This window comes from Fistularia commersonii, chromosome 24 (assembly GCF_037954325.1).
Source record: "Fistularia commersonii isolate RoL2024-O1a breed Wild chromosome 24, RoL_Fcom_v1.0, whole genome shotgun sequence".
Classification (NCBI taxonomy): domain Eukaryota; kingdom Metazoa; phylum Chordata; class Actinopteri; order Syngnathiformes; family Fistulariidae; genus Fistularia; species Fistularia commersonii.
In genome coordinates this window covers 4,251,884-4,272,631 of record NC_141307.1, presented here as the reverse complement: position 1 = coordinate 4,272,631, position 20,748 = coordinate 4,251,884, and the positions used below count along the sequence as shown (strand labels likewise).

Here is a 20,748-nt window from a genome sequence, read left to right as displayed (position 1 = left end):
AACTGCAGCCATTACTTATCGTGTGTGTGTGTAAGTGTGTGTGTGTGTGTGTGTGTATGTTACTGCTAGCAGCTAACTCGCAAACCCTCCCACACGTCGCACCTCGATAATCTCCAGCATCTCCATGCGCGTGATCTTGCCGTCCCCGTCCAGGTCGTACATGTTGAAGGCCCAGTTGAGCTTCTGCTCGAAGCTGCCCCTGGAGGTGATGGACAGGGCGCAGATGAACTCCCTGAAGTCGATCGTGCCGTCGCCGTTCTTGTCGAACGTCCGGAAGGCGTGCTGGGCGAACTTGGAGGCGTCGCCGTACGGAAAGAACTGGACGGGGTTAGAGAGCGAGGCGGCATTTAGATTTTTGGATAAAGGCCTTTTTTGCTTCATACAGGCAGGATGCTGAACTCTCTCCCCACCCTCCCACTCCCCTAAAACACTGGATTCTGACAACATACTGCACTATTTTGCACTTTGCACGGCCGTTTTTGCACGGTTACAGTAAAAACCATCATCCCGCTACTGTAATTTACTCTACATACTGACTTTTAAATGTCTTTAAATCCACTTTATTTTCACACCTGCTATTACTCAATGACTGGTGTTTACACTAAACTGTACAGATAATGCTCTATATTCAAATTCAAATAAATTTAAAAAAATTTATACATATAAATACATATTTATACATATTTATACATATATGTATACATTTATTTATGCATTTTAGATTTTTATGCTGTTAAACCCCTATCATCCTTTCACCTCGGTAGCGGCAGATTGTATCTGCATGCACTTTATACTCGATAGTTTCCTGTTTGTTTGTTTATTTTGCACTTTACTGTTCATGTGCGATTATTCAATTTTTATTTGATTCATTTTTTTGACACATTTTGTTTATTTCATATCTTTATTTTTCATATTTTGTTCATCTCGGGGAATTCCCTTAAACGATTCCTCTTTATGCCTCTGAACATGCGAAGAAAACGACCATAAAGCTGATTTGACTTCGGGATTAAGGTGGACATCTGGAGCTCGCCTAAAGTTTTGGTTTCCTTGTATGCACCTATTGATCGGATATTGATTGATCGATGAATACTCAACGTCAATGCCGACATTTAGCATGAAGAGAGGTTGCAAGAAACCTGCAGTAAAAGTCTCTAAATTGAATGTTTACAGAGGAAGCGGCTTATGACTCGCTGACGTCACCATAGGCTCCGCCCCCTTTCCCCCCCCCCTCGGCCCCCGACCGGCACCATGAGTCAGCCTGAGCTTTAAATACAAACCCAAGGATGACTCATGAGAGACCGTACTAACATTTTAAAAAATAAAAGAATTCGAAAAGCCCGTTTGAGCCCCCTCCCCGGGCCCGTCGACCAATCGGGTTCCTCCGCCACCTCACCTTGACATAGAGCTGCTGAAACTCCTCCAGGTTGAGGATCCCCGAGGGACAATCTTTCAGGAAACCCTTGTACCACTGCTTCAGCTCCGCCTCGTTGAATTCCGTGTTCTTGGTCAGGTCGTCCAGGACCTCCGGCGCCAGCTTGCTGTTGTGTTTCCCCATCCTGCTCGGCCTCTCTGGGTGGAGGAAAGCGAAGGGTCACAACGTTTCGCTTTTTGCACACGAAAAAAAAAAGGTGCTCGGAGATACCGAGATGTTAAAATTTGTAGTCGCAACAAAAGTGCCCTGAAAATAAAGATAATTTATTTTATGTGTAGTGCAAAAAACTTTTTCTCGCATGACGTTTCAGGCTAACATCTCTTACCAGAGATACCTGTTGACAAACATGTTATTGTGACGCCATTTTTAAAGGGAATAATGATGCGAATGCTTAATTCCTCCTTTTTTTGCACCTCTATTCGATATATTATGTCTTATTAACATTTTAACATAATGGATATGGAAACTAAAACAAAGGGTTTCAGCATACGATATAAAATATCAGATGATCAAATATCAATATATTTTATAACGTATGCTAATACCCATCAATCAAGGATGTTTTAGTCTCCATATCTGTACATATGTGCAAAAGTATCATTTTCTCGGACCTTATCTCAAAAAATGAAGATAATGTAATTGTTTTAAAATGTTAATATGACACAATATATCTAAAAGATGCGCAAAAAAGGAGCAAATCAATCACATGATCATTCCCCCTTTAAAAATGGCACAACAAAATCACATATATATGGTAAGAATTATGTTTGCTTGCGAGACGACATGTGTTTTTTGTACTATACTTAAAATAAATTATCTTTATTTTTGGAGCATTTTTGGTGAGCAGATTTTTTTAAAAACCTCTAAACAGTCGAATTTTTTGATCCGTCTTTTTTTATTTTTCTATATGAAAATAGTAGACTTGATTAATGCAACGGTTATAATGGAATTCTAAAAATGCATACTGTGTCACCCCTTCCATTTGTTGGTGTGTGTTGCCGTGGCGACAGCCCGATCGGCCCAGAAGAAACCGGCGGGGTCGCCTGGGTCAGGGGGTTTGGATGGGGTTCGCCATCAGGTTCGCCAAATCATCCTCTCCACCGCCTCGGAGGTGTGTGTGTGAGCGCGTGTGTGTGTGTGTGGCTGAAATATCACGCTGACGTGCTTTTTTACGGCGGGTGAGTCATGCAAAAGGGGGAGGGCGGCGGCGGCGGCGGCGGCGACGACAAATCCCGGAGTCCCCGCCGTCTGAGGGAATATTTCTTTTTATTTTCTCTGCCCGCAGAAAGAGGGAGGGGGGAGGAGACGCCCGGGGGGAGCCATAATGGATATGGATGTCGGCGTGTGTGTGTGTGTGTGTGTGTGTGTGTGTTTGGGGATGCGTCTCGGCTTTAACCTGCTTTGAAAAGGTCACCGGTGTTCAGACAGAACGGCGCGTCCCGACCCTCCACTTCCTGCTCCCGCCCGCAGTTCGGTTGTTCAGAGAATCGGGAAAGTTTGCATTCACGTGGCGGCATGTAAATATTATCAATAAAAAAATTACATTTATCGAAGAAACCGGCGAGAAATGTTGAAGCAGAGACAGGAAACGGAATAACGGATGAAACATCAATCATTTGTTGTATTGATAAGGCTGGATCTTGATGTTAGAGGCTGATATGTGCAGATTTATCAATAATGGCCGGTAAAATAAATCAAAATATATGGTTTTAGATTTAACATTGACATTGTTTGGTTAAGTTGCAATGACTTTGTCATGACGTCTGGATTGGAAAACAGAATCGGTCAGGTGTTTTTGAACATTTTCATAGCGGCTGCACACACGCCCCTTCCAGGACTGATGAAGATTCACACACACACACACACACACACACCATCTCCAAATCACACGACCGCTTCAACCGTCTCTAAATAATTGACAGTTTCACGTCTGGCATTTCTGTAAATAACTGACTGCAATAACTGTCTAACCACCACCCCACACACACATAAACACACACACACACACAGACACACACACACACACACGCATCGCTCGGCGGCTGTGTTTCTCGCCTCTGACTGAGGTAGAAGAGATCCGATCCCCTCTGTTAGGGGGAGCAAATGTAGCAGATAATAGATTTTCCTGCGGAGGAGAGCGGGAGGCGCGCCGGGCCGTGGCGTCAGAAATTCAACCCGTCGAGGAGAATCAAAATAATCACGTGAAGAAAATAATAAATGGGCGATGGGTTCCCGGGACGGGTGCTGTCTTCCAGGGCGACGCTTCGGTCTTCCATAGATTTACGGCGGCATTCAGGTGGTGAAGGTTATCTGGAGGTAAACCTGCTCTGCCGTGGAATAAACCTATTTTCTTGATATACGTTACATAGTGGATTTAAGTGTATAGAAATATTGAGATAAAGAGCCTCAAGTCGTAAATTTGAATGGAAATTGAGGAAAAAAAAAAAAAGGTCCAGAGAAAATATTAGCTAAAGAAAAATAAGTGAGGTCATTAACCCTCGTCCATGCATATGATTGAAATCGTCACATTTATAAAAGCGTTTATTAAATCCATATAAATTCAACCTATTCTCTGTCAGCCATCTTGTTCCAGAGACAGACCAGTTGAGACTTTTACACACACACACACACACACACATACAACACAGGGTCTGTTCGCTGATTTGATCACGCTGGGATCTTGTGTTTTAATCAAATAACAACTCAGGCTATTAAATGAGCTTTCGCCGCCACGTCTGGTCCCGCCCGGCTCGCACGCCATGATGGCCGGTTTTATTTTGCGAGAACGATTTACAAGAAAGATGCCGCGATCCCACGGCGGCGTGGAAAACGATTGGCCGACAGACGCCAGTAATCGAGTTGGAAAGGGAGCGAAAATGGGAAGCCAGGCACAGTGATGAGTCCCGCTCCTCACTCTCTGTATCTGTGTCTGTGTGTGTGTGTGTGTGTGTGTGTGTGTGTGTGTGCAGGCAGTAACCTTTTGTGAAAGTGGAAAAAGTACAATGGACAGCAGGGCAGCGGCAGAGATGGGAACAATCAATAGGATACCAGTCAAATACCGGCCTTTGCTGTGATGGGCTACTATGTGAAGCGTGTGCGTGCACGTGTGTGTGTGTGTGTGTGTGTGTGTGTGTGTGTGTGTGTGTGGGTTTGTCAAAGGGAGACAGAAAAAACACCAGAGCTGGAGGATGAATCTGGACCAGCAGCCATTGTTGACAAGGGGACGAAAACAATGTGGCGCTTCAACAAGACGCCGCCAAAAAGAGCTACGGCGCCGGGGTGGGGGTTCGGTCGTCGGGGGCGGCGCCTGTCGTCACGGCGCCCGTCGTTACGGCGCCACACCCGTCGCCGAAGTGCAAATCAGTCCAAATGGCGTTTTATTGTTCTGTCTCATAAGCGAAACCTCGCTAACCCAATGTCCTGCTAAGTGTACACAAACAACGCAAGACTCACTGAGGCTAAAGCTACCTGCTAACACTTAGCTGCTAACGCTAAATTCCCCACCGAGGTTTTAAAGAAGAAAGTAGCTCCACCGCCCGGAGGAGGCTGTGAGCCCCCCTCCGCCCCCCGCGGTTCAATCCCCGCGGACATCTGTTGAAATCACACACAGTTCCGGGTGTTTACACGTCCCGGCCTCATTAACGGCATCGACCCGGGCGCCGCGGCGACGAGCACCGTCATCCCCGCTGTAGACACATTACCCCGGGGCGCGGACGCTCGGTGGGGATATAAAGTCAATGGATCAGCAGATAAAATCAACGTTTACATCCCTGCGGGGGGGACTTTGGTCCAGCGAAGGCGGACTGGACGCCGCTTTTTCCTACGTTCAGCGACGCCCGTCCACTCGCTCAGTTGCGTTGCGCCTCCTCTCCTGCCGCCTGCCACGGATTACGTAATAACCCCGACTTTTAGCATGTTAAAGTTCAGCTTTATTGATTGAATCGCTTTTTTTTTCGCCGACGCCCGCCCCCCCCGGGTCAACCTCCTGTCGGGTCGCCTTGGGGGTTTACAAAAACACAAATCCCTTCTTTCTGGAGCCGCAGTCTGCGCGTTATCGAGGAATCTCTATTTTATTCTCATCTGCATAAATCCCAACAGTGAGAGGGGGGGGCGGCATCGCTATAGTAACGCAGCTCACCTCAGCTCAGTTGAAACTCTAAATTAAGATCGGGCTGCGTGTCGAACCCTGGGGGAGGAACACGGGGGGACAAAACATCTCCGGTGTGTGTGTGTGTGTGTGTGTGTGTTAGTAAACCTTTCCGTCTGACACCTCCAGAAACATAACGACTTGGAATTGTTCCACACTTACACACTCAGATCTAATTGTCAGCTGTTGTTTTCATCTGCGCTGACTCCGACAGAGAAAGCGAAACGGGCGCTCGCACACGTACACACACACACACACGTACACACAAACAAACGCGCGCACATGCAAAAAAACAAAACAGCCCGTTTTAGAGAAGCTTACTCGCAGACCTCCGAGGCGCGACGCCCCGGCAACTCTGCGACCGACGACAGTATTGAGAGCAAACACGCCCATGCCCACAAGCACACACACACACACATACACACACACGTACACACATATCCTCGTAGTGTGACCACGGGCCTGTGCTCACTCTAGAACACTTCCGCTTAAAAACACGTGACCTTTCTGTTTTCAGCGAATGTCTGAGTCCTGACATTAAGTTCCAAAGTAAGTACTCAGTAGTACTACTGCATATTTGTTGTATTCAACCACTTGTAGAGCAACAATTTATATCTTCTTGATTTACTTTTCTAGTATTTTCTCTGTATTCGAAGGTCCACGGCCTTGAGCGTTGCCGCTTTTGACGGATAAAGAAAGTGGTATCTAAAAGCCTGCTTCTACGGGTAGCACCTGTTTCTATGAGCTGCATTCTTATTTTCAGAAAGCATGTGTTTACGTTCACCGCTATTGATTATTTTAAGCATTTTAGCAATTGCTCAATGACCAATAATCACATTGGCGCAGGGCAAAGTTTGCATTTGTATTATTTCTCTTGGTAAAGCTTTTCTGATAGTTCTTTATTTGTTAAACTCTTTGTTTTTAATTCCATATCACCCATTAGTGTAGTATTTCTGATACTCCACACGGGCTGCAAACTGAATATCAGCAGCGAAACACACACACAAACACACACACACAACAACACACAACCACACACACATACACACACGTGTGTGTCGAGCCGTAATGGCAGCCCAGTGGAAGAGCTCATTAGCTGTCCGCCCGAGTCCTTCGCTCCACATTCCTTTGTGGTCGTTGCTATCAAAGCGCACAGAAGCTAATATTGTGTCTCACACAGCCACACACACACACACACACACACACACACACGTGCACTTAAACACACACCTTTATATACCAACATCTGTCTCCCTGTGTAATAAAGCATGTGACAGGAATGGATGAATCAATCAAGACAAGAAACACACATACGTACAGACCAAAAAAGCACGCACACTCACCCGAGGCAAGCGCACACACACACACACACACACACACACACACACATACACACAAAGCAGCAATGCGTGAGATAAGCACGTCGTGCACCTGGCCGCACGCTCAAGACAAATACAAGAGATGAGGAAGGAGAAGAAGGTTGTAGGTGTCATTCATCTGTTGCTGCTGGAGGGAAACAAAGAGGGTGGAATGACAAAGAACACACACACACACACACACACACACACACACACACACACACACACTCATGGACACACTCATGCACACACTCAGGCAAGCTGATAGGATATTGTTGTGCAGTGTGCTGCTGGAAGCTAATTCTACTATTCCAGAATATGGATCAATGTGTGTTTCCAGAGCGCAGGAAGCGGCTAGAATCACATGACCCCATCCTCCTTTCTCGTCCAATCAGCTTTTGGCCCAGCTGTCCCGTGTAGAAGAGAAGGTTTCCCGGGTTTCGGCCCAAGGAGGAGAAACACCGAAACGGGATGAGAGGGATTTCTAGTCGGTCTCCTTCCGCTGGTCCCGTCAATGGACGCCACAACAACACGCGATTTAGTGGATTCGGAATAATCAAAAATGGCCGCCGCCGCCGCCGTTGGATGACGGGGTGCAACGCAAACGTCGGGTACCCATCTCCATACCGTCCCTGCTCAGTCCAACTGACGCACACACACACACACACAAACACACATCCGATGGTGAGTTCGTGTGCGTCATCCCGTATGCGAACACAATCGGTTAATCAATGAGTCGACACGCACGGCCGATGCGCTCCAAAGCTCCGGCGCCGCGTGCCTGGCGGGTCCATCGATCGCATATATACATTTCTGTTCTCTCAGATCGACAAAAACACGTAATATTGGGTTTAATTTTCCAATTATTTTAGAGGGCGAACGATATTTTGGGGGGGAAAAATCCAATTCTGAAATAGCTTTTATTTGTTTGAATTCTGACACTTTGGGTAAAAGTGGAATGAAGAATACGACGGCGGGAGCAGCCAGGCGTCCCTCAATGCAGGTTTTTAAAGTCCAAATCCACGTTTGGTATATTTTATATCTCTGGCAAACTCCGGCTGAGCGTTCGCGCCCCTTCGCAGGCCGTGCCGAGCTTCTCTTGGACGTGGTCCTCTATTTTCCGTTTCTTTTATTTAGCCACGCTCAGGTGGCTCGAGCATTAACCGCCCCCCGAGCATGAAGGGCATCCAGCAGGGGGTTGGGGTGGGTGGTGGTGGTGGTGGTGGGGGGGGAAGCATCCGCGCCCGCTTCACCGGATCAACCGGAAACCCGAATGCACAGGGGCTTCGCAGCCCTCCACCCTTTCCCCAGAAAACTCCCCAAGCTGTGCCTCGGGTTCCAGAACCTCCTCCGTGGAGCCGAGGGGGTGAATCCCCACCGCCGCCGCTGCCACCTGGCAGACAGAGTTCAGGGTTCACTCCTCCCACCTGGCTGGTGCAACACCTCGCATGAATCACGTCCGTGACTTCATTACTCATTGTTTCCGTGGGTGAAGGAGTGGGTGCACATTAACAGGGCGGGGGAGGAGTCCCTCCACAACAACAACAATAATAATAATCATTAGAATAATAATGATGATGATGATGATGAAGATAAAGATGTCCTCCACTTACCTTGCAATGTGTGTTGAGAGAAAATGCACCTTCCAGCCGGGAGGCAGAAAAAAAAAACCCTTTTGTTTTTGTTTTGTTTGCGTTAATTCTCGCCGGCTAATCTCGCGGGATTGTTTGGGCTTCCGACACACTTCCTTCCCTCCGCATGTAGAATAACCTTCGCGGTGAGTCGGCCCTCCGCAGCGGCGGCAGAAGAAGAAGAAGGAGGAGGAGGAGGAGGAGGAGGAGGAGGAGGAGAGGAAGGAGATGAATGAACCGCTGCGTCTCCCCTGCCAACACATTTGCATGACGGGCTCCGCCCACTCCTGCGGGGATTGGTCCGCGACGGTGAGCGCCTTCGCGTACGATTGGACGAGACGCCTGTCAATCACGAAAGGGGGCGGGGCCTCTCGTCTGCAGGCTCTGGTGGGGAAGGAGAGACAGCGAGGGGGATCTTCATCATCATCCTCTTCACAATCATCTTTATCTTGGTTCTCTTCATCATCTTCTTCATCGGCATCTTTATCGTCGTCTCTTCTTCTTCCTCGTCGTCTTCTTCGGCTTCGTCGCCGTCTTCATCAACATCTCCATCTTCGTCATCATCCTCACCTTCATCATCTCTTCATCCTCTTCTTCTTGGTCTCGAACATCATCACCCTCTTCATCAACATCTTTATCTTGGTCATCTTCATCGACATCCTCGCCTTCTTCATCGACATCTTCATCTTGGTCATCTTCACTGTCACCCTCACCTTCATCACCTTCTTCGTCGACATCTTCATATTCGTCATCATCATCATCTTCATCACTTTCTTCATCAACATCTTTATCGTTGTCATCATCATCATCATCATCCTCTTCATCAAAATTTTGTTTTTGTCATCCTCACCTTCATCATCATCATCATCATCATCATCATCATCATCTTCTTCATCTGCGTGCATTGATCACCTTTGAATTAGCAGATGCAATTAGCATCTGTGCTAATTGCGGTGTAATAAACGCAGTAATAAGCATTGACGACGGGATTGATCGCCTTATTTATCGCCCGCTGTTGTTCACATGTGTCTCCCGGTAACATTAGCTGATAGGTTTAATGCCGGGTTGTCAAACACACACACACACACACACACACACACACACACACACACACACACACCGCCAGTCACATGATGTCATTGTGGTTAAATACAGAAATTTCACCTACTCTAAAAAAAAAAATCACTTCATAAATATCAATATATTTAATAAGAGTTTGTGTGTGTTGACATTTAAGCCTTGTTTGTTGTTGTATTTAATTTAGTCCACCGTTGAAGTTGTGACCCCGTCCTGACACCACCAAAAATGGCACTCCGGGTGTCACAGAGGAGTGATAAAAGCGCAGAAAAACAGATGATGCTGTAAAACAAAGTAGTGGTTGTGAGAAAGGAAGACAAACAGCTGAAAGGGAATAAAAAACAGCTTTTTTTTTTATAGCTTGTGAAAAAGGTGGAGGTTTATATCATAATCGATTCAGCTGTGGGGGGACTACTTTTTCCGGCGTAGTAATTTGACGTTTTCACTCTCCGCGCATTGCCCATCCTTATAATCATGTTTCCATTTTTTCTATACAATCAATTCTACCCCATTGTTGTCCATCAAAAGATTCTTATTTCCTTTTTTTCAGTTTTTAGTCCAATCAAGTATTTTCCGAATCCCAGCCCACTCACAACCTGCCTATTTTTGCTTTTTTATTTTATTCTTGCCATTGCGATTGTCCCTCTGTTTACGTTGGGATCCTTACTTTCTTTTTTTTTTTTTTCCATTTTGTTGTCCATTCTTATACTCTCTGCTGTCTATTTATTTGTGGAATTATTTACTAATTGTCTCTCTATTTATATCAATATTCATATTTATTGACACTATAACTCTTACCCTGCTGTGACAAAAGAATTTTCCCAATGGGGATCATTGAAGTTTATCTTATCTTATCTTATCTTATCTTATCTTATCTTATCTTATCTTATCTTATCTTATCTTATCTTATCTCATCTTATCTTATCTTATCTTATCTTATCTCATCTTATCTTCAGCCATTTTTATTCTCTTTATTTGAGTGTATTTCTGTAGACATGTACTGTGTGCAGCACTTTTACGACGGGTTCTCCACATATAAAGTTTATTATCCTCATCGATCACAACGATAAAAAATTTTAAACCATCCCTGTTTTTTTTTTTTTTTTTTTTTTCCAGGGGTTAATGGGTTTATAACACATCTATAAGACGATACTAGTAACGCAAAAAATGTGAGTAATCGTAAAAAAAAAGGGGTGAAAATACACCGAGACCCGCCGATGCATGACTCATCTCGTTCTGCCGTCTTAAACGGCACAAAGTGGGGAAATCAGCCGGGGTGCGATCGTCCAAGGTCAGCTTGTGTGCGGCGGAACAGAGAGGAAGGCGGGGGGTCGGCGCGTCCTTCTTCACGCCGAGGCGAGAATAACTCACTCTCGACGCCGCTTCAGACAACCAGGTGGAACAATCTGCATTTGCGTCCGGAACCAGGCCCCGGAGACGTGACGGGAAGATGGTGGATGATCTTCCTTATCAAATAATTATAACCGCCCCTCCTCTAATTCAAACATGTATAATTGAAAGGACATTAATTGATATAAAATGAATCCCCCTCCGCTGCTAATTGAAATATGCCTTATTGAAAACGGGATGAATATAGTCGGAATTCATGCGTCCATGAATATTCATGGACGCTCGTGTCCATCAGTAACGCCGGGTTGCCACGGGAGACGGCCCGCCGAGCCTCTCTCTTTCATCCCGCCGTCCCTCCGTCGCCTCGGCTCCGGTCTGAGCTGCACTCCGAGCCCATCCGAATCCCGACACCTCTTATTCATGCTAATTGATGGGCAAGGCGGTGGTGCATGCTGGCTGTGTGTGTGTGTGTGTGTGTGTGTGTGTGTGTGTGTGTGTGTGTTTGTGAGTGGGGAAGGTGTCGAGGCACAACCTGCAGCCGGGTAATGAAATTCAAACCTCTATTCATGTCTCAGCATCTTTCTGAGATTGTGCGTGTGCGTGTGTGTGTGTGTGTGTGTGTGTGTGTGTGTGTGTGTGTGTGTGTGTGTGTGTGTGTGTGTGTGTGTGTGCAGCCTGTAAACTGTCTAATTGACCTCTTGGCACTCTACGAAGGACGGCTCGCCTCCTTTCCTCGCTTCTCTTCTTACCCCCACCATCTTTTATCCTATGACCCCCCTCACACACACACACACACACACACACACACACACACACACACACACACACACACACACACACACCTCCCAGCCCCTCCATAACTCTGCTCCTAACGTCCTTCAGCTTCTCCTCTCTGTTATTATCTTTCCTCATCGCTCCTCCTTTTGTGTCCGGCAGCCGTCATGTGATTTGATTTGGGTTTCAAAGGAGGACCCGAGGAACTCCTGCCTGTCCAGCTTGGGGTCATGTGACCTCCCATACAGGAAGTACTGAAGGGGGGGGTCGGCATTTCATCGACTCAAATATCCATGAAATAGCGACCATATTTTTATTATTTTTTCATATTTGAAAAGCTGTATGACCCTCCCTACGTCTTAATTAACCTACTCTTCTTGTGCTCTTAAACACAAAGTAACACTACGAGTAGCGACGATGCAGAGCATGATGCAACGGTTGCTGAGCCAATCAGGGCCAAGGATACAGAATAAAATACTTAACCAGAAAATGCTTATTTTGCCACAAAAAAAAAAATGGAAATAATAAATATGTATAATAATGATGACAAATATATAATGAAAAAAGAAATAAATAGATAAAAAATGTAAAGAAAAGTATAATAAAATGTAAAAATATATAATATATTATGAAATATATCAAATAACATGAAATTGCATTTAAAAAAGTTAAAAATTTGCGATACAGTGAGACTGCATAAAGTTGAACGCTGATATGGCGATGGCTGGCTTCATATACACATACATATACATATACATATACATTTACATATACTTATACATATACATATATACAAATATGTGTATATATATATATATATACATTTATATATATGATGCCTGGATGAAAAAGTGTAAACTGCAACAATATCTGTGATTGATCGGCCATCTATTTCCGATATCCTGCTTCTTTCCTGCTCCAGTGTTTTAAACAAATTAGCCGTCAGTGACTTTCATGCTCTTGGCAACAATTGGCCACAACACTTGTTTGACCTTTTTGTTTGACAGTGAAGCGTAACGTCTGAAGAGCACTCGCGCATGACGAGAGGTCACCATATAAGCGCTAACAAACTTCGATAATTTAGCTCGCGTGCTTTCAGTTTGAGTTGGTTTTCAATTTTTTCGGCCACGCTCGGATTCTATCGCGACACGTAAAGGTCCGTCCGTGCTCATATTACATGCCTAAATACGTAACGTCATCGTGCACACACTAAACATATGGCTGTTACCCAACACATCCACTAGAGGGCGCTATAGAGCTCAGAGTTCGCTTCCAAGTTCCATTCCAGACAATAACAAACATGGCGGCAGCGGAGGAGCCGGTGATAATCTATATATTCAGAAAGAAAATTCTTCTCCACCAGCGCCATGTTGTTTGCTTCTTCTAGCTTCCTTTTGCCGGTCGTAGCTGAGCGCGGCACGGCTCTCTTCAGGGATTTAAACGCTCCATCCCATAGGATCCGAGGATACCGGCTAAAGTCAGATTATAAACTCGCATCGGAGCTCATTTATGGTGCAGTCTGAGTCTTTCCCCCCCTTGTCCCTGTTCCCACGGCGACCGGCGACCATCACCTCTGCACGGTCGGACTTTGGCTGGTGTTAATAACCCCTGTCTCCGTGCACCGCCCCGGGCAACGGACCGCTTAATCATAACAAGACAAAAAAGACAGAGGGAGTCTGTGAGGTGGGGGTCAGGAAACCATGACGATCACCCCGAATCAGACGATGATTCCACTCCAGTGACTCCACGTGTGAGAAGAGAAGGGGCTGATAAGAGAAAAGAAGCGAGGGAGGGAGACGAGACGGCCGTCTGACAGATCCTTAATTAGCTTCGGTAATGAGAACGAGCGAGGCGGGCGGTGGAGGAGGAGGAGGAAACGGCGAGATCCTCCACACCTTGCTACATCTTGCACTCAAACGGAGGCCAGATGGGCAAAGACGGCGGTAAAAGTGGCGTCACCCGTCGTAACCAGCGGGTACAGATGATAAAGATAAATTCAAATATTATATTTTCATCTCCGTGTTGTTTTAATTTATTCTAATTGGATTTATTTCAGTTCTCTATTGACTCGAAATTGGCTCGCGATCGGGTTGCCTCCATAGTGGTCCTGTGATTGACAGGTGCAGGTTAAGCCCCGCCCCTTATCCAGCGTCAGCTGTGATTGGCTCCAGCATGAAACGTGCTTTATTTTGTTTTCTCACCATAATTTGTATTGCAATGGTTTTATTTAGTGTTTACCTGCCATCTCATGAACACACACACACACACACACACACACACACACACCCTGACAGACTTGCTTTTCATCTACCCGGTGAGTCTATTTCCAGAATGCCCCCAACCTGCACACACATGTCACAGCCAGACACACACACACATACACACCTGTCACAGAAGAACACTTACATTTCCCCGTCATGGCTACTGTGAAGCTGACCCAGTTTCCATGGTGACAGCCAGGGTCGGTTGCCGGCTGCCGATCCCCAGGACACACCCATGTATCGGCGATACAGAAAGAGGGATGGAGGAATGGAGAGGTGGAGACGGCGCCGGAGGCGGCGGACGTCTGGAATTTCAGCATTTCCTTTCTGATTTCATGTTTTTATACAATACACAAGTACAAGTACACAAAGTACAATTTAACCTCAGTAAACATACTTTCACTATAACTGAGCATTTCAACTTCAGTGCATCCCTTAAAAAAAAAAAAAATGTTTACATGGGTACTTTTAAAGTATCTCTCAACCATTTTATACCATTTTAGATCAAGTTATCTTATCTTATCTTATCTTATCTTATCTTATCTTATCTTATCTTATCTTATCTTATCTTATCTTATCTTATCTTATTTTTGCAAATAAACACAAACACACACAGGCATAATATAAACAATACGTGATGAATCAGAGGAATCTGTGCTACATGTAAGAATAAATGCCACCCCTCTCGTTCTCTTGAGACTCTTGTTCCTCTGTCCCGCGGCCACCAAGCGTCTCTCGCGGCTGCAAAAAAAAAAAAAAAAAAAGTTGGAGCTGAGTTTCTATTTCTGCGGTAATAAATGTGTTACGGCTGACAGGCAGTGATGTATGTTAGCCCGGCCCTGAAATAACAGCGGGGTTAAATTTAGCCGCAGGTCGGCGACGGCAGACTCAAATAGGACGGAATATATGAATGAGGGTCTGGGTTTTTTTTTTTTCCGAGGAGTGTGTTTTTGTGTTCGGGGTGTGCGTGTGTGTGGGGGGGGAGACAGATGGTTGTGTGTGTGTGAGACTGATGGAGAGAGGAAGGTAACGGGGATTTTCATTTCAAAGGCAGGCAGAAGCACAGCGGATTAAGGCACACTGGGAATCAAAGAGCCTCAGGTGGTCGGGGACACACAGGTGTCCCCTCCTCTATGTGTGTGTGTGTGTGTGTGTGTGTGTGTTTTGGCAGAGAGGCCAAGTCTATTTTCACCTCTCGTTGTTGCTCCAGACACACTCCTCGCTTGATGTTCTCTTTGTGCGCAAGGCTGTGTACAGATGCAAAGAGTCTCCCCCACCCTCATCCCCCACCACACACACACACACACACACATTCACTCACACACACATTTAAAATCTGCTTGCCCCGGCCTTGTTTACATCCGCCGAGGAGGAAACATTTGAGGAGGAGAGGGTCAGATGGGGCCGGATGATTCACTGTGGCCACTGCTGAGGGGAGCAGCCTGAAAGAGAAGAATGGATGGATGGATGGATGGATGGATGGATGGATGGATGGATGGATGGATGGATGGATAATGGATAATGGATAAATGGATGGATAATGGATAAATGGCTGGATAATGGATAAATGGATGGATGGATGGATGGATGGATGGATGGGTGAAACCACTTTAGTCTACTGACATTTCCTCTGTGCTTCACCTCACAAGTATCTTTCAAAGTGGGCTGAAATAATCACGTGCATTCGCACGCATTTGCACAAACACTGGTGCTCGCTCTCGGAGCTCGGTCCACCTCCAGCTCCCCCGACCTTTCCATCACGGATCGCCATCAGGGCACCGCTTGGCCCTCGCAGTGGAGAGCGCCAGGCGTGGGCCGCGGGGCCGAACCTCTCAGCCTTCCGAGGCTCTCCACGCACCCACTCCCCACTCCACCGCCATTGGAGGAGTGTGTGTGTCAACTTGAGCGCGGGGTGTGAACCGCCACCCCAACCCCCGGCCTCTCCACCCCCCCAGCCCCGACAGCTAAAGTGGTATCGTGCAAAAGCGGGCGCGTCTCGGCCGCTCAGACTCACACTGTGCAAGAAGCAGAAGACATCAGCTTAACAAGAACCCCCCCTCAACCCCTCGCACACACACACACACACACACACTCACACACACACACACATACACACAGCTTCATCCTCGTGGCTGTCTTCCAAATTGCAACACGCACGCAAACATTAAAAACACACTTCCATAAACTGACAAGTGTCTGCTTCGGCGCATGTTGTCATGACAACACGGTCAGCAACGTTCCCGCTTTTTAGCGTCGCCGACGATGAGGCCAGTAAGTATCTGAAGGACGTGTGTGTGTGTGTGTGTGTGTGTGTGTGTGTGTGTGTGTGTGTGTGTGTGTGTGTCTTCCCTCCACACACACACATACGCTGCCTCACACATACACACATAGAAACACACAGATAACAAATAAACAACATTCACACACACACACACATGCACATGGGTGACACACACCTAGATTTTCCCGGCAGACCCATCTAATATGAATACAAGCACACACACACACACACAAACACACACATACACACACACACACACACACACACACACACACACACACACACACACACACACACACACACACACACACACACACACACACACACACAGATAATTTCCTGTGCAAAGTATGTGATTTGTAATCCTGCTGATCAACACTGTCTCCTACAGTGCAAGTGATGCAAGTGCACCCACAGTCCACGCAGTGTGTGATGGGCAGTATGTTCATCTGCCCACGCAATCCTGATATCCACTTGATGGGAATGTGTGTGTGTGTTTGTGTGTGTGTGTGTACATATCGACGGTAATGTGTTAAAGCCATTTAGACTGAAGAGCAGCAGCGGCTCCTAACACTTACACCGTGTAATAAGACCTGGCGTGTCAGGGAGCTAATTCATCCCACGGGTGTGGGGTGGGGTGGGGTGGCGTGGAGGCGGTGTGTGTGTGTGTGTGTGTGTGTGTGTGTGTGTGTGTGTGTGGGAGGGTGGAGGGGGGGTGAGGGCACAAACCGTGTGGAGCAAAGACATTGAGAAGGAAGAAAAAGATCTTTCTCCTGCACGACCGGACCGGTAGAATCATTACCTAGAAGTAACACTAAGTCCAAATTTTTCCTTTGTTTTAATGTAAAGGTAAAAATCTTTCTATGTAATGAGCTTTTCCTCTAAAAAAAATACAAGACGAATTAATATTAAATAAGAATTTATGAAATAACACTCTAAAAATATTTTTGAATTAAATGAGAAAATCTTGTCACTGTGGGAAAATTTGCCACTAGAATTTATTAGAAAATGGATTGGTCGCATTTAGAAAAGGAGGTATAATGTTTACAAGGCTAAAAGTGGTTATTCTGGTTATTAAATCAATCTTTTTAATTTTGCCCGTTTTTTTTTCGCTATCGTTTCTGGGGTTTTTATAAAAATAAGAAAAGAAAAGATCATTTTAACAACCTCACTAGATGTGACATTGACGTTTCATAAGAATGAGAAAAAGAATAAGAATAAGAATAAGAACAACTTTATTTATCCTGAAGAAAATTAATAAATCATAGTAGAAAAATTGTATAAACAGTAAAAAAGTAAGAGAAAAGGAGAATAAGGAGAATAAGAAATACAAATAAACTATTAAGTGTCTTAAGTAACAAGTGAAAGATAAGGATTGCACAAGAGTATGAAAAAATATTGTACATGTAGCTGTTATGAAATATTGAACAGTTTCATCAAAAAATCATTTTGTTTTCAAATTTTGAAGCGAAAATACATTGCAAAATTACAGTTGTTTATTTTTATCATTGCTATTGCCACTGTTTATGTTCCTATCCTAGTTGTTAAACTTTTGGTTGTCCATTTTCACCCTTTTCCCTCCATCTTTCTTCTCGATGTTGTTATTCTCTCTGCTTTCTATTTATGCATGGAATGTTGATTGTGAGCTGTCACGCTGCTTTGACGAAATAATTTCCCTTCTTGGGATCAATAAAGTGTATCTTATCGGTGCACTTCCAGCATGTGTCGCTGTCCACGGTGCTGAAACACGCGACTCGACAGCAACGCGTTTCAGCACCATGGACAGCGACATTTGATGTAATGACGCCGAATCACCACTAGAGGGCGCCAGAGGGCAGTGTTTTGTTTTGTTTTGTTTTGTTTTGGTTTGTTTTTTCCTTGCAGCTCAACGACCTCCTCTTCGTCCTCCTCCTCCTCCGTGATGATGATTTGTTTTCCCTATGTTTTCCAGACTCTGGGGTCCATGTCTGAGGGATAAAGACATAGAAGACGTTTGCCTGGGATGAGACATGCATGATATGTGGAGAACACTTTGGTAAAAGACAAGGCTAATATTCTTTTGGTTCAAAAAGAAATCTTTATTCGGTGATTGCAACGTAACTTTGGTGCTCAGTGATTAAAAATGTGCATGCATTTCCGTGATCTTAAGACATACCGCGCCTGCGATGAGACTGCATAGACTTTAAAATCCTCACTCGAGACAAGAGCGTTTCACATTTTCCTCTTTGCATAGTCACTGGAAGAACACGTTTGAGCTTCCGCGACTCCTCCAGAGGCAAAGCAGATCTCTTTACCCTTAGTTTAAGAACGGTGCCAAAGCACTTTGAGTGATCGACCGGTTAGCACCGAGAGTCAAGCGGGGTTGTGCCTTGGAAAGGTCAAACTGTAAGTGCCAATATGATGCGCCGCAGCGTCATTTACCTCCGAGAGGAAACACACTCGCTGCATTGTAATGTATTGTATTCCCGCTGCATTGTATTGTATTGTATTCCCACTTCATCGTGAGCGAGGCAAAAGCACAGTGCTGCTTTGATAAACCGCCGGCTACATTTCATGCTCTTTGGTAGGAAAGCTGGAGATCATGCAAAATTGAAAAGTCATTTTCCTTTCAACGTTGAGAGAGAGTCCTTCAGTTTCCCATCAGAGCTTCACTGCAGGTTCCCGTGGAGCCTCGGAGGAACCGCGGCACCAAACTGAACGTCTCCAGCTTGCGATTTCCCTCCGGATTTTAAAATATTGAAGCGAAAATTGAGGAAACTCTTCTAGAGAGGTAGTGATGGGATTCTTTGGGCGGGGTTAGTTTTGCAGTGAGAGTAAAGTCATAGATAAATAAAAACACACGACAATTATAAAAAAAAAATAAAAAAAAAAAATCCACGTGTTCCATATCCTATCGGAGGCATTTTAGAGAATGTGTTTATATATATCAAATAAAGTGATTATTTAAAGTGCCCGTCACTTGGAGATGGCCTGCTCCTCCATCCCCGCCTGCGCCATGAGCTCCGACACATTCCTCTCCAGGCCTTCGATGCGACTTCCCATCTCATCAAGTGGGACAGTCAAGGAAAACAACGATGGGTTTTCATGTTCGGAGGGACAGAAGGAACCCCTGTCACATCTTAACTTTGTATTTTGTAAATGTAGATATGAGAACTTCTATACGAGGATTCTCTCTGGCGAGCGAAAAAAATACTTGAGCCATTAGAACAGAAAAAAGAATGAGGATTCAGACAAAACACACACTCTCTACGCAAGGTTGTCACATCAATGGGACGTTTTCGGAAAAATAAACTTCTCATAGTGGCGATAAAAAGGACACCAAATCTCTATCAAGGCAAGTTCGGAAACTGAAAGTGTTCTGTTTCGTATTGTGTTATTTTAGACTAACTTGAACATCATATCAGCAGAAAAAAAAAACATCACAATATTGTGCTTCTCTGCTAATATTGTGAATCCTGATATTCTGTGAGGAAATTGAAATTCATATTAGTTCTTAATTGGAATTACTGTCATATTACAAGTTCCTTTCCGGAGTAATATAATAAACCAATTTTATAATTAAATGCAGCTTCTGGAACCGTGTTCAAATCTGTACTTCCGACGTTGATATCAAGTGCAACACACACACACACACACACACACACACACACACACACACACACACACACACACACACACACACACATATGAGCAAATACAAGAATGAAGACATTAAAAGGGATAATATCTGCAGCTGGTTATTGTAAGTGCTCTGGCGCCACCCAGTGGACAAAGATGGTACTGCAGGAGTCCATGAGCCATTTGACTCGATCCACTCATCGCGGGGTTAAACGTCAGGTCAACGCCATTCGCGGACTGCTCAAAAAAAGGATATTTTTGTTCTCCAGCTGTTCGGAGATCCCCTGGAATTTCCCTTGAAGCCTCTGCATCGCCTCCTCCATCTACGCAAAGAAGAAGTTTCGATCTGCCGTGTGTTTGTTCATCCTAAAGGGCGATTGTTTACATTGGAGTGACTTACCGCCTCTGTCATTTCCTTGGCTGCCTTGCATTCTGCGTTTGACATCGTTTATCCAACGGATTACGAGTCTGACGGCCAGCCTGACTCAATATGAATTAATTTTTCGATATTTATATCATGCAAATTTGCCTAAATCATGCCTGGAATCTGTGTTTTGCCTCAAGCGTTAGCAGTGACTTCAGTAACTTTATGGGAAGTTAGAGTGCACACAGGAATACAACAAGCACTTCCGGTTACACTTTGTTTCTTTTCAAAATAAAAGCGGAAAGCGACGCGTAACAAAGACGTTTTTTATTTCATTTTATTTTATCTTACTCGAGCATTTTAGAAAGGATAGGATACATTTTTTATGTGTTTTTATGTGCATTGTATATCATGTTTTAAGGTAGGTTCATAGAATTATATTACAAAATTAAAAA

At 45.0% G+C, this 20,748-nt stretch overlaps 2 protein-coding genes across 2 annotated transcripts in view; both read right to left on the bottom strand.

The window, feature by feature from the left end:
• The window catches only part of LOC147219720 (hippocalcin-like protein 4), a 9,505-nt gene extending 748 nt beyond the window's left edge, over positions 1-8,757 (bottom strand). The window contains exons 1-3 of the mRNA XM_086171364.1: positions 8,551-8,757; positions 1,394-1,569; positions 103-318 (exon numbers count right to left, since the gene is read on the bottom strand). Coding sequence (XP_086027490.1) covers positions 103-318; positions 1,394-1,555 — 378 coding nt within the window. The 5' untranslated portion in view covers positions 1,556-1,569; positions 8,551-8,757. The remainder of the gene's footprint in view (positions 1-102; positions 319-1,393; positions 1,570-8,550) is intronic.
• Positions 8,758-18,299: 9,542 nt separating this feature from the next.
• hsbp1l1 (heat shock factor binding protein 1 like 1) lies at positions 18,300-20,548 on the bottom strand. Its single transcript, XM_086171718.1, has 3 exons — positions 20,330-20,548; positions 20,186-20,252; positions 18,300-19,361 (listed from the first exon to the last, which is right to left on the bottom strand). The coding sequence occupies exons 1-3, from the start codon at positions 20,372-20,374 to the stop codon at positions 19,267-19,269; spliced, it is 207 nt and encodes a 68-aa protein (XP_086027844.1). The 5' UTR covers positions 20,375-20,548; the 3' UTR covers positions 18,300-19,266.
• Between the last annotated feature and the right edge of the window lie 200 nt (positions 20,549-20,748).

What these genes read in the sequence shown, in the direction of transcription:
- hsbp1l1 (XM_086171718.1), bottom strand. Translation starts at nt 20,374, where the DNA reads ATGTCAAACGCAGAATGCAAGGCAGCCAAGGAAATGACAGAGGCG. An exon ending in CCAAGGAAATGACAGAGGCG is followed by an intron (nt 20,253 to 20,329) that starts GTAAGTCACTCC and finishes TTCTTTGCGTAG; the next exon opens with ATGGAGGAGGCGATGCAGAG. An exon ending in CGAACAGCTGGAGAACAAAA is followed by an intron (nt 19,362 to 20,185) that starts ATATCCTTTTTT and finishes TGACTGTCCCAC; the next exon opens with TTGATGAGATGGGAAGTCGC.